We start from the raw sequence: 12849 nt of genomic DNA, 5'->3' as shown, positions 1-12849 counted from the left end.
ATGGAGAGAGATTTTTAATGACTGTATGTGAACTAGTGTGTATCGAGATGAGAGAGAGGAGGCATAGAAGAGTGAGTGAATATCTTTTGTGTATACACATAAAGAGGTTCTTTTAAATAATGTGTATGTAGAGACGCCGAGTTTGTGAGCTGCGCACTTTAACCCAGCAAGTGGCAGGGGCAACCATTGCACAGTGAGCTGAAAGTACACCAGGCTCAGCAGAATGAGCCCGCATCTGGTTATGCAACTTCCCCTAGGGACGTGAGCACTACTAAGGGTGCATTTCGGGGCAGAGAGAGCATGCCTATTGGAATAGCGGGAACCCCTCAATCACAGTATGGAAACAAGGTGCTCAGCAGCCATTATCTCTGAATATCAGTATGCCAGGAAAGCTGCAGAGCCACACAATTTCACCACCAGCTACCCTGGAAGAGTAACAGTGCTGTACTGAACTGAGTGCCCTCCCTAATGAGTCTAGTGCACCTTCCTCTGCTCCCAGGAAGGATTATACTCTCATTCAGTTACTGGTTTATCAAGGCTCTTTATGTGCAAATTTAGACAGGGATATTACTTCAAGGCCGGGGCCTAACTTTTTTTAACCCATTCCCTTTGCTCTTTTTGTTCTAACTCTTCAGCACATTATATTTGTTTCAGTATGTTCTGTAGCACCTGTTACCATGGCAACAATTTATATGGTAAGAAAGAGCCCCATAATTTTTAAAGTTCTCTTGCAGCCACTGAAAATAAATCTGCCAGCTCAGTTTTTATTTAGGAAAATCTTGTGCTTCAGAACTCCCTGCCTTTAGGAGACACAGAGGTCTCAGTGGAGCAGGTCACGTTTAGCCATTTATTTTTAGAATTGTAGTGAGACCAGAAACATGGAAGTAAACCGGTCATCAAGCTGATCTAATCAGCACAAGTTAACCCTGTGACACTGGGAAATCTAATGGGTCTGGGGAACTTTATGATTGATTATTTTCCCTGTTTTTTCTTCAGGTGAAGTTTAACTGTTATTTTGAAGATGCTTGATTTTAAAGGCTTATTAAATTTACCTTAATATCTTCATTTACTTGCATTTATGCATTTTCCCATTTCACACTACTGATTTGAGGAATCAACCTTATTCATTTGTGTGTATGTATCCTACTGCCCTCTACTGGACAGAATATGTCAAATCTGCTTTCTGGTTTACAATTTCCCTGTAAAGAACCAGATAACGGAATGGCTGTTTTTAGGGACTACTGGAGAGGAGTATGTTCTATTTACCTTACTATGAGTCTGATCCTGTGAGGTGCTGAGTGCATCTTATAGGTGTTGGGTGCCTTAAACTTCCACTACCTTTAGTGAACGTTGAGAGCACTCAGCAATTTCCAGAAGGAACTCAGTACCTTGCAATATCAGGCCCTCTATGCAGCAGAACTGGTAATGCTAGTGCTTGTGTAGGATTTGCATGTGGGCATGGGTTTGGGATATGAAAAATTATGATTTCTGGAGCAGAATTCAGAGTTTATTTTATGGCAATCCTTTCCTCCCCCACTCCCCCATGACACTTTTAAAAGTGGGGGATTTGTTTTATAAAATACAAAATAAATAAATACATAAATAAATAAATAAATTAATGTTTTAAGTGTAAATTACTTATTTGTATTATAATAGTACCCAGTGGCCCAGTCAAGATCTGGGTCCATCATCCAAGGCATTGTGCAAATACCTAGAAAGACGCAGTTCTTCCCTTGAAGAGTTTAGAAGCAACAGGTGGGTGTAACAAACAATAGCAGGGATTGGGAGGAGGGAAGAAGAGAGGAACAGTGCTAGGCACTCTGGTTACATAGGCTAGTTGTGGCCCTGCTCCCTTTGAAGTCAACAGAACATTCCTACTGAATTCAGTGGTGAGGAATCAGGCCCTAAAAGCACAAATTGAAGGTTCCAAGTAATTTTAAATTTATTTTAAATGATGAGATATTAACAAACAAGTAAGAGATCAGCAATGCCTATTTTTGGGGTCAATTGTCTGTTTTTACTCACAAACTTATCTGTTTTCACTGAGCCATACTTTTTGGGGGGCAAAACTAGGATAATTTGCAATTTTCCAGCAAAATGTGCAAATGCTTAGTTTTTGTAATGAGTCACCCAAAATGTATCCCTCAGCTGGAGTATTACCGAATGTTATAATAAGCTTTAATTGCGAAGGACTGTTGTTTCTCCATGTGTCCTGCTGCTATCCATCTTTAAGCTTGGTAGCTGGAAAGAGAGAGACAATAACATTTTGGGTGTCTGAAAAAATACCACAGAGTGAGGCTAACAGGAGCCGCGCTACACTTTCACCCTGCTTCTCTCCTGCTCTACTTTCACTCTGCTTGAGAGACTTCTACCACAGAAGAATGTAAATGACTTTATCCTGCATGTAACATAAGTGGATTGGTCCTACTGAACTCAATGAATTACTCATGTAGGTGGTTGCAGGACTGGGCTCTAAGAATGCCGGGAGCAAGGGTAAATGGAGGAGATGAACAGAAAAGGGGAAGACAAACAGTAACAGGGAACAATCCTACATTAACAGGGATGGACAAGATTAATTAGGCTTTTTCAGCTCTGTTTGATTCTCTGGAAAAATTACAAACAACAAATATATTAAAAACTTGGCATGTATTTCAGCCTCTGTCTGTATATACTAGTGTATACTCACTGGGCTGCTATCTTAATGAATTTCTTTAACAGCTGAACACGCTTGCTGAGTTGGGAGCAAAGACAAATCTCTGTGACCACCCAGAACTGGATTTCATTAAATCTTCTCAAAAACAAGTCCAAATTTGCTGTGGTCTTTTTAAAATTGTGCCTTCCAAATGTGTGGTAAATCAGCTCCAGCTAGGAGAGAAAAAACAGAGTTGGTTTTCAGATGTTTCTTTTTGGGGATGGTTGAGAGGAGTGAGAAGTCAATATTAGGTTTCTAAATTATTCAAGCTTGAAACTTGCTGTGCAGTAAATCTGTGCATGATACAGCTGACAAGGATTCAGCTTGCATTGCAAATTCAGTAGACAACCACTAAAAGCATAAATATAGACTATGTAGTAAAAGTTTAATACCCTCCATGAGACATATCAAAGTAATTCAATCTAGAATGCACTATTAGGCGATGTTTCTTTTATATACTTTATATTTTTGCTGTGGCTGGAATAGTATTTAATAGTTTCAAGGTTCTACAAGTTAAACTCAGAGAAAATCTGGCAAACAGTATCAGTATCTACACTGAAGAGCTAAATGTTTAATAATAAATACTAAGATACTATTTAGATTCCTCATACCTCATGCACACAGTTGAAGAGCTCCCAATCATAAATTGTCATCTGGTATGCTAAGTCTTTGGAGCTCATGAGTTCAAAAGTTCCCACAGTTCCAGTCGATGGGCCTTCTTGTTCTGGCAGGGGTGTCTGTCAATAAGAATAATGATACAAGAGTATTTCAAAATGCTAATTTGCACAACCAGTGCTTAGTCCTCTGAAGAACTCCTGATTTTTTTTCAATGTCACCAATTTCTGAAGGGGTTTCAAATAGTATAGCTGGAGTCTGCTTTCAACTACAGGTAGCAATATAGCCGCTTTTATCAGTTCCCATTTCTACATGCACATGGATCCGAACCACAACATACAAACCTAATGTTTTTGCAACAAACAGATTTTAGTGATGTGAATTATTTCCTTTATTATAATTTAGAAAGCTGTAACAATCTAATAAGTGTATCTCACACTTTCTCTTTCAGTATACATTGCATATATTCCAGTCTTCGGATCATTATCTGACATTTGTGATTGTATAACTCCCAGTTGTGTTATTGGGAGTTTTATGTGTTCAGAGAATACATTCCTTTGAGTTATTAAAGTATTAATTTTAAATGGATTTTCATATAATCTAATAAAAGATGCGAGCTGCAGTTTTGCACAAAACACAATTCTTAAACTAAAATCTATTTAAAATGTAGTCTGGGATGATTCCATATTTGGAGTCATCTACTGTATATTTTAGGGTCAAACACACTAAACCATCCATACAAAAATTATTCAGTTGCCAAACAATATACCTGTTGCCAATTTCACATGCACTCTGTAAACACATCATGGGACTTCTTAAACAGTGTTTCATGTGAACCTACATTTTAAATTGCTTTTGGTTCCAGGAGAGGGCAGTGTAGTTCACTTACAATTTTCTCCACAAATTCCTCCATGCTGTCTTTAATTTTTAATGACCATAATCTAATATGTTGCAGATTATGATAGAAAAATGTGCTGTCAACAGACCAGATCCCATCCTGAGTCCAACCTGAACCAGGGCTGCAAGATCAGGGCCCATATTTCAACAGACTATATTTCCAAACAAAAAAGTTACGATTACTACATTATTCTACACTTACAAAAGAAATTATGGCTGCAAAAATTTAAAAATAAATAGAATTCTCTGGATTAATATACCAGCAGGCCCCTAAGTAATACATAAGTATATAGTAAATTTATTTCTGCTAGAGTTGCTACTTTTTGTTCTCTATGATAAACTTGTGTCACAAACAACATGATACAATCACATCAAACTGATCCAAAATAATTTGCAATAAACTACTGGCATTATGGCTCTACAAGCCTAGCTTTTTATTTTTACCTTCAGGAAAGAGTGACTTTTGCACAAAATGAAATAGATTTTTGTTCCTATTCAGAGACTATCACAACACATTTCTGTGTTACCATTACACAGCTGGCCCTAAATATATTTTCCAATGCTGGAGAAGAAACATTTAGACTTCATCCATTTCAGAATAACCCCCTTATTTTCACAAGGGGCTTGCCAAGCAAAACATCAACAAATTCATGAATTAGAAAGCGCATTCTTAAATGGTAAAAGGTGTTTCATTTTGTAGGATTCTGCTAGTTGTTAACACCATTCTTCAGAATACTGCAGGAACAGTCAATGTGTGGACTTCTTTTATGGAGAGCTGAGAAGGAACTATAAGATGCTTAATGCCCTCTATTCGTTCTGAAGCCAACAGGAGCTGAGGACTGTCAGAACATCACAGGATTGGGACTTTGTCACATTTGAATGGTACAATAAAGTGTATTTGACACATTCAGTCCATGCTAACTGGAGATAGCAAAGATGGAAAAGGTAGCCAAGGACTGAAAATTTACAACTAAATTTCTAAATCTAAAGCAGAAGCAAAACTCAGATTTTGCAATATCTATAAAAGAAAGAAGGCATACATGCTAACTTGTTAAAAGCATACAGGAGGTCTGGAGTAATAGAGTTTATGCTGACAAGGCTTGGCAATGACAGTCGTTTTTAATGAAGTAAAAGGAACAAAAAGTACAGTAAAAATCAAGCTCCATAAAAGCAGGCCCCATGGACATTGTTAAAGTTACTGTATGAATAAGCACTTATGAACAATTTTACTTAAGGAAATCCAGACTTTCTACTTAGAATATTTTCTGTGATTTTGTCATGGTATTTGGGGGAGGGAGGGAGGTCAGGCAGAAATGGTTTTAAAGCACTTACTGCATGAATCAAGTCTGTATAATATTTCAATTGATAACATCTAACTCCCCTTATACAAACGGGGACGAGGGGTGGGGAGAAGATAATTCTATAATCAGATCTGCACCACAGATCTGGGTTATAATATTTTCCTCTGCCTACATACTCAATTCCATTTAGAATATTGGAGTCAAAATTTGCTGTGTGGATAAGAGAACAATTTTTGCCCTAGTTTAAGAAATGATACTATTACCCTTTTTTTTTTAAAATAAGGGCGCTCTTCCCACAGCACTGTGACAAAATTTTTGCTCTGAATCTCTCAGATGAGCTAAGACATTCAAAAGGCAGAATGGGGCAAGAAACTTTTGAGCTACTAGTGTTCAAAGTACAGTAAACGCTGTGTTATCCGGCACTTGCTCAAACAGAAAGCTCTATCAACCCGCATTTCTGCTATCTCCCAATACAAATCTTCAGTCTAGTAACTGGGACTAGTATACTGCCCAGGAAGTTATGCAATTGAACATTCTGCACTCTACTTTTATGGAAAAGAGGCAGAACACAAGTAAGCAAGCTGATATCAGGGATTTATTCAAAAAAGCAGCTTCCAGGATGTGTCATAGGGTCATTATAGATTCAGCCCAATCCCCTACACCTTCTACATCTACAATGGTAATTTGTATTGATAATGATGATCCTGAGGCACTGCAAGATCCTGAAGTGTCTTCTGAATCAAAGAAAGATTAAATTAAGTTCAGTATAGTTTTAGTGTTAAGTGTAGATTTAGTGATGTAGCTGTACGCCATACGCTGCACATAGTGATATGTAGTATTATAAGATAACCTACTGTATAGAAAACTTTACCTGTAAACACCTAAGTGCTTCAAGAAACCAAGCACTCTGCAGTGCAGTACTACTACTGGATTGGTGAGTACCTGTATACTATTTTGTACTTTATTCATTTTATTGTATTCTAATTCTTTGAAAATTGGTATTCCATTGGTAAGTATAACTCTTAGTTAGCTGGAATTTTTGACTAACTGGCACCCCCCATTCCTCAACATGCCAGATAACAAAGCTTTTACTGTATCTGGAAAGTTAAGTTCCAAAGAAGCTCTCTGATTTGCAATGCTGAGAACAGTATACATACATACCAGGGAATCAAATTGGTCTCGTGGGCAAGCGAACAGACGTCCATTAACACTGAGAGTCGTAAATGCTGAAACTTCATTAGGTTTGAGCACAACCTTTTCTATAAAAATGAAATCATATGATTGCCTATTAAATGCATGTGGAATTAACAGCAGTGACCTAACAACAACAACAAATTAGTAGATATGTGCATTACTTGAATGAGTATAGTGAATGCCTTAGCTACAAGGTAGATGACTGTAAGAACCCACTTACTGAAGAAAAGTGACCTCAATATATAAAAGAGCAAAGCTCAAATGAAACTCCCATCAATCTGGGACATGGAACCCTAACCCCCAGACTGAAATCAAGAGTCGGGGATCCTGCATAGCAACCTTTAGAAACTACCCCAGCACCAAAACCCAACAATAATTAGATCACCAGTCTCTTGAGCAGGGAGAGATTAGATAGCTGTTCCTATTCCAAAACTGACTTGAAAGTCAGTAGGTAAGTGCATTTCACCACACCCTCAGGCAATTGTACTCCGCCTGAGCCCTCATCACCGCAGTCCTAAAAAATGGAGTGAAGATCACAGGTAAAGACGAGCTTATACATTGATTTATGAATCATTCTCTCCCCAGGTATGCTAAGAAGGCTGCCTGTCACCCACTTTTGAAACAAAAAAATGCTGCAACTGCAAAAAAGTGGGACAGGATTTGCTCCTAAGAAAGAGATTTCATACTAGTTGAACATATATTAAAATGTACTGGAATAGCCTTTACCAAACTAGCATTGGTTTTGGGCTTCATTTTAAATGAGAAGCATTAAAGATCATGCAAAAACCATACCTCCTCCTGAACTCATCTTTACTATGATCAAGCCTTCTCCAGAACCCAGTTTATCTGCTACTGCGCTGATCACTTCCTTAACAGAGGCCACCACCGGCACGCGGATAGTAGTGTAGGTGTGATCTATACAGTATACCTTAAACAGAACTAAAGACAAAAGAGTGCATTGTGAATGCTGTACATAACCGAATACAGTTTACCGTGCAAACTATTTGCTGTACTTCAATGACCCACCGCTCAAAGATACAACAAACACTAGCAGGTCGCCACAAATTTATTTGGGACTGTAGCTCTAAGATTGCTAATTGTTCTAAAGTTTGACTAATTTCAATAACTGATTTGAAGGAACTTCTAGCAAATTATAAGATATCAGGAATTCCAATGTTACCATATTATTCATAAAAGGCAGTGTCACTTGGTATTTCCTTAAGTTTCAGGCCACTGGATAGTCAAATATTTAATAAGTGATTTTTCTTTTTTCAAAAGTTAAGAAAAATTGGCTATAAATGCTCTACATACAATATAAAGAGTTTACATATTTACAAAACCATATTTAATAAGAGATTCATGATCACAATCAAAGCTTAATTTAAGCTGCACTGCATTTGTTCTAGTATCCCTTTTTTATATTTAAATATATTATTGAGAAATCAAGAATGTTTCAGAAAATGAGAGGAAATGGCCTTGCAACAAACATACAATTGTAAAAAATTGGGGCTCCGAAGCAATTAAAAAAATTAATCGTGCTTAATCGTGCTGTTAAACAATAATAGAATACCATTTATTTAAATATTTTGGACATTTTCTACATTTTCAAATTTCAATTACAACATGGAACACAAAATGTACAGTTCTCACTTTATTTTTATTACAAATATTTGCATTGTAAAAAACAAAAGAAATAGTATTTTTCAATTCACCTAATACAAGTACTGTAGTGCAATCTCTTTATCATGAAAGTTGAACTTAGGATTATGTACAAAAAATAACAATTAAAAAATAAAACAATGGAAAACTTTAGTGCCTCTGAGTCCATTCAGTCCTACTTCTTGTTCAGCCAATTGCTCAAACAAGTTTGTTTACATTTGCAGGAGATAATGCCTGCTTCTTGTTTACAATGTCACCTGAAATTGAGAACAGGCATTTGTGTGGCACTGTTGTAGCCAGCATCGCTAAGTTATTTACATGCCAGATGCGCTAAAGATTCATATGTCCCTCCATGATTCAACCACCATTCCAGAGGACATGCATCCATGCCGATGACGGGTTTTGCTCGATAACAATCCAAAGCAGTGTGGACCAACACATGTTCATTTTCATCATCTGAGTCAGATGCCACCAGAAGAAGGTTGACTTTCTTTTTTGGTGGTTCAGGTTCTAACCACCCATCAGAGTGTTGCTCTTTTAAGACTTCTGAAAGCATGCTCCACACACACCTTGTCCCTCTCAGATTTTGGAAGGCACTTCAGATTCTTAAACCTTTGGTTGAGTGCTGTAGCTATCTTTAGAAATCTCACATTGGTACCTTCTTTGTGTTTTGTCAAATCTTCGGTGAAAGTGTTCTTAAAATGAACAACATGTGCTGGGTCATCATCCGAGACTGCTATAACATGAAATATATGGCAGAATGTGGATAAAACAGAGCAGGAGACATACAATTCTCCCCCAAGGAGGTCAGTCACAAATTTGATTAACACATTATTTTTTAACGAGCATCATCAGCATGGAAGCATGTCCTCTGGAATGGTGTCCAAAGAATAAAGGGACATATGAATGTTTAGCATATCTGGCATGTAAATACCTTGCAATGCTGGCTACAAAATTGCCACGCGAATGCCTGTTCTCACTTTCAGGTGACGTAAATAAGAAGCAGGCAGCATTATCTCCTGTAAATGTAAACAAACTTGTTTGTCTTAGCCATTGGCTGAATAAGAAGTAGGACTGTGTGGACTTGTAGGCTCTAAAGTTTTACATTATTTTGTTTTTGAGTGAAGTTACGTAACAAAAAAAAATCTACATTTGTAAATTGCACTTTCACAATAAAGAGATTTCACTACAGTACTTGTGTGAGGTGAACTGAAAAATACTATCTCTTTTGTTTATGATTTTTACAGTGGAAATATTTGTCAACAAAAATAATAATATAAAGTGAGCACTGTACACTTTGTATTCTGTGTTGTAATTGAAATCAATATATTTGAAAATGTAGAAAAACATCCAAAAATATTTAATATATTTCAATTCGTATTCTATTATTTAACACTGTGATTAATTGCAATTCATTTTTTAAATTATGATTAATATTTTTGAGTTAATCGCGTGAGTTAACTGCGATTAATTGACAGCACTATAAAAATACAATATAGTAAGAATTGCCCCATAAAATAATAGGAAATACAAGGTCATATTGTTGCAGAGACTGCAATGATGTTACATCAGTCAGTAAAGAGCAGGACAGAAGTGGCATAAATTCAAGCCAAAAGAGGAAGCAAGCAAAGAACTCCTTTAGCCCAACTGCCAAACCAAGCCAAATAGCTTATGTTCACTTTGGTGCCTGTCCTATCAATGAGAAATGTACAGCCTTGGGCTCAACTGCTATATAACCCTATAGAATGTGATGAGCTTCCTCCATGGAAGCAATATCTATATGGCCTTATGGCTGCTGGTGGTGGCTGGGTGGTGGTTAGTGGACTGTGATATACAGGAAGTCCGACTAGATGATCTGGTAGTCCCTTCTGGCTTTACATTCTATGACTCTATGTAAATCCAAAGGAGAGACACCCAAATTATGGCTCTCTGAATATGTGATGTACATCCATGGCGAGATGCCCCTAGAGTCCTATGGAGGTCTGAAATACATATATCAGATGAACACTTGTACAGACTGATCCACATGTGATACTGGTTCATCAGCACAAAGCCTGTGGATACACAATGTCCTGGTTGTTTCCACTCACAGATCCCCATATGGAGGGCCCCTTCCATGCATGACTCTTCTCCTATTCATACAGAAGAGGAGAGTGACCACATGTGGAATGGACTCCTACTAATCCTACTCCACAGATCTGGCTCCGTGCTAGGGGGAGGGCAGGGATTGGGCTGAGGAGGGTCAAAGAGTACAGACACTGTCCCCCTTCCAGTCTGGGGGAGATTCCCAGAATGAGATAATATGGCCTAGTGCTGTATTTTTTAGCAATGCTACTTTAATGGAGTCCACAGAGGCCAGAGCCAATGGGTTTCTGTAGTTGTTAGGATTTTTTTTAATACAATACCAATTAATTTTCTAAAATATCTGATTTAATCAAAATATGATGCTTGCTCTATCAGCAGGACATACTTGGAGTCCTGGCTCTAATAAAATACTATCCATTTTACATATAGCATCCTCCACACCTAGCATCATAGAACACTTTGCTGTGAGAGGTGGAACAGAAAGATAATACAGGAGTTGGGTACAGCAACATACTATATAAAATGACATACAGAGGTAAAGTAGAACAAAAGGAACAAGGGAGAAGAGAAGTGAAAGCAATAGAGATGAAAGCAAATATCCTAGCAAACTAGTAAAAGGGGGAAGGAGGGCGGAAGGATGCAGCAATGGAAAAAAGAAAGGCAAGTAGAATTTAATGTTGACTGTCAGCTAAAATGGAGAAAAAAGATTCAAGATGAGATTTGAGAAATAGAAAAAAAAAGGCGTGCCTGATCCAGAGCCCACTGAAGTCAGTGCAAATCTGTCCATTGATTTCAGTGGGCTTTGGAGTAAGCCTTCAGATTGTTCTGAAGGACGGAGTGGACACGGAATACAAGACATCAGAGATGGAAAATATCTATGAGTAATCAGATCTTTCCAGATGCCAGTGCAAGATTGCTCTTCATTTTCAAGTACCTTATCCACTGCTGGAGTATTGAACTGGATGTTCTCTCTCAAATGTTAAAGATTTGGAGATGAATTAAATTATAAAAGATGTGCTGTGCACCTGCTGTTTAGATCTATTGCAACTCATCTTTGGAAATAATTCTTGCTCTGGCTCCCTGTATGCTGCCAGCTTTCTCAGAAGACGGACTAGTATATTAACAGCCAGAGTGAAACACAAGATGTCACCACAACATGCATCTGTAAGTCTTAAAGATAAAGTTCTTTAGAAGTTTGTACCTCCTACATTGCCTAGTTCTTAAAACATGGCATGATATGTGTAATTTACAAAGTACTTTCCGTGAATCAACATGAGATTTGCAATCTACAGAGAGCTAGAAATTTCCACACATGGCACTCTTGCCTAGGATGGGCAATAAATCATAACAGACCAACACCAATTTCCCAATCAAATGTATCAAGATTTTCATCATGTATAAGGGACAGAAACCTTAATAATTCAGGACGCTATTAGGGCCCTTTCTGGTCATGATGGTGTATGAGGGGGACGGTGAATGAGTTGGTGTCTGCATAGGTAAATGGGAGATGAATAGTGGTAAGGGTAAGAGTGACTGTATTGACAGTGTGTTGTTGGGGTGGAGGGAAGAGAGAGAGAGACAGACAGACAGAGATATACAGTGATGCAGGGCACTATTTTCTTCAGAGAGCCCAGACCAGTACACTAAAAAGGATGCTTGGGAACCCTGCTTCTTGCCTGATGTTCTTACTGTCCCTGCCTCAGTGACCTGCTCACTTGCTGGAAATGCTGTCCCTATCTCAGGTTGGAGAAACTGTTAAGAAAGAAAATCGTATCGGGTACAGCACTATTTAAACTGTGTCTTGACCTAATTAAAAAAAATGATTCAAAACTGGAGAAAGTGTGAAAGAGGCTAATGCGGGGGAAGAGTGAGGTGAGGAGTTAGCTGGGGGAAAAACAGAATGGGGTCCCTGCTTTTCAATTTTTGGGGGTGAGAACCTCATCCCACCAAAATTTGAGGAGCCTAGTATCTCCTTATTGTGATTTTCCATGCCAGAATGAGAGAGGCAGCTGGTATTTGGTCAAGGACGTGCAGATCTAAAGGCGGACAAAAGAAGAGTGAGACCATGCTAATATAGTTTTAGAAGTGAAAAAGTCAGAAACCTAGTGCTAGACAGCAGTACGGCAGTCATGGCCCACTGTCCCAGGGCAAAGTGCCCTAAAGCCAGCTTAACCAGCTTCCAGAGGACAGGGGCCTTCAGCTGGGGTAGCACTGCTCTGCAGGCTCCTATGCATACAGTCAGGAGACAAGTGCCTAAAGCATGGCTGAGGAAAGGCGGCATGGCCAAGGTGTCTCTAAACTCTTCTGATCTTTAGTTGCTGTAATGGCACTTAGGGCCATAAGCAGCTGGTGCAACTTAGTTCAGGCTGTAAATTGTTCTAAGTTGCTCCGAGGAGCCTAGTATCT

General features: G+C 38.3%; 1 protein-coding gene across 1 annotated transcript in view; it reads right to left on the bottom strand.

The window, feature by feature from the left end:
- RAPGEF4 (Rap guanine nucleotide exchange factor 4) overlaps nucleotides 1-12849 on the bottom strand; it is a 231270-nt gene that overhangs the window by 18469 nt on the left and 199952 nt on the right. Inside the window, exons 22-25 of the mRNA XM_045032700.1 lie at nucleotides 7492-7638; nucleotides 6667-6764; nucleotides 3304-3429; nucleotides 2687-2865 (exon numbers count right to left, since the gene is read on the bottom strand). Of these exons, the coding sequence (XP_044888635.1) occupies nucleotides 2687-2865; nucleotides 3304-3429; nucleotides 6667-6764; nucleotides 7492-7638 (550 nt within the window). The remainder of the gene's footprint in view (nucleotides 1-2686; nucleotides 2866-3303; nucleotides 3430-6666; nucleotides 6765-7491; nucleotides 7639-12849) is intronic.

This window comes from Mauremys mutica, chromosome 10, assembly GCF_020497125.1.
Source record: "Mauremys mutica isolate MM-2020 ecotype Southern chromosome 10, ASM2049712v1, whole genome shotgun sequence".
NCBI classification, from domain to species: Eukaryota; Metazoa; Chordata; order Testudines; family Geoemydidae; genus Mauremys; species Mauremys mutica.
This window is presented reverse-complemented; position numbering and strand designations above follow the sequence as displayed.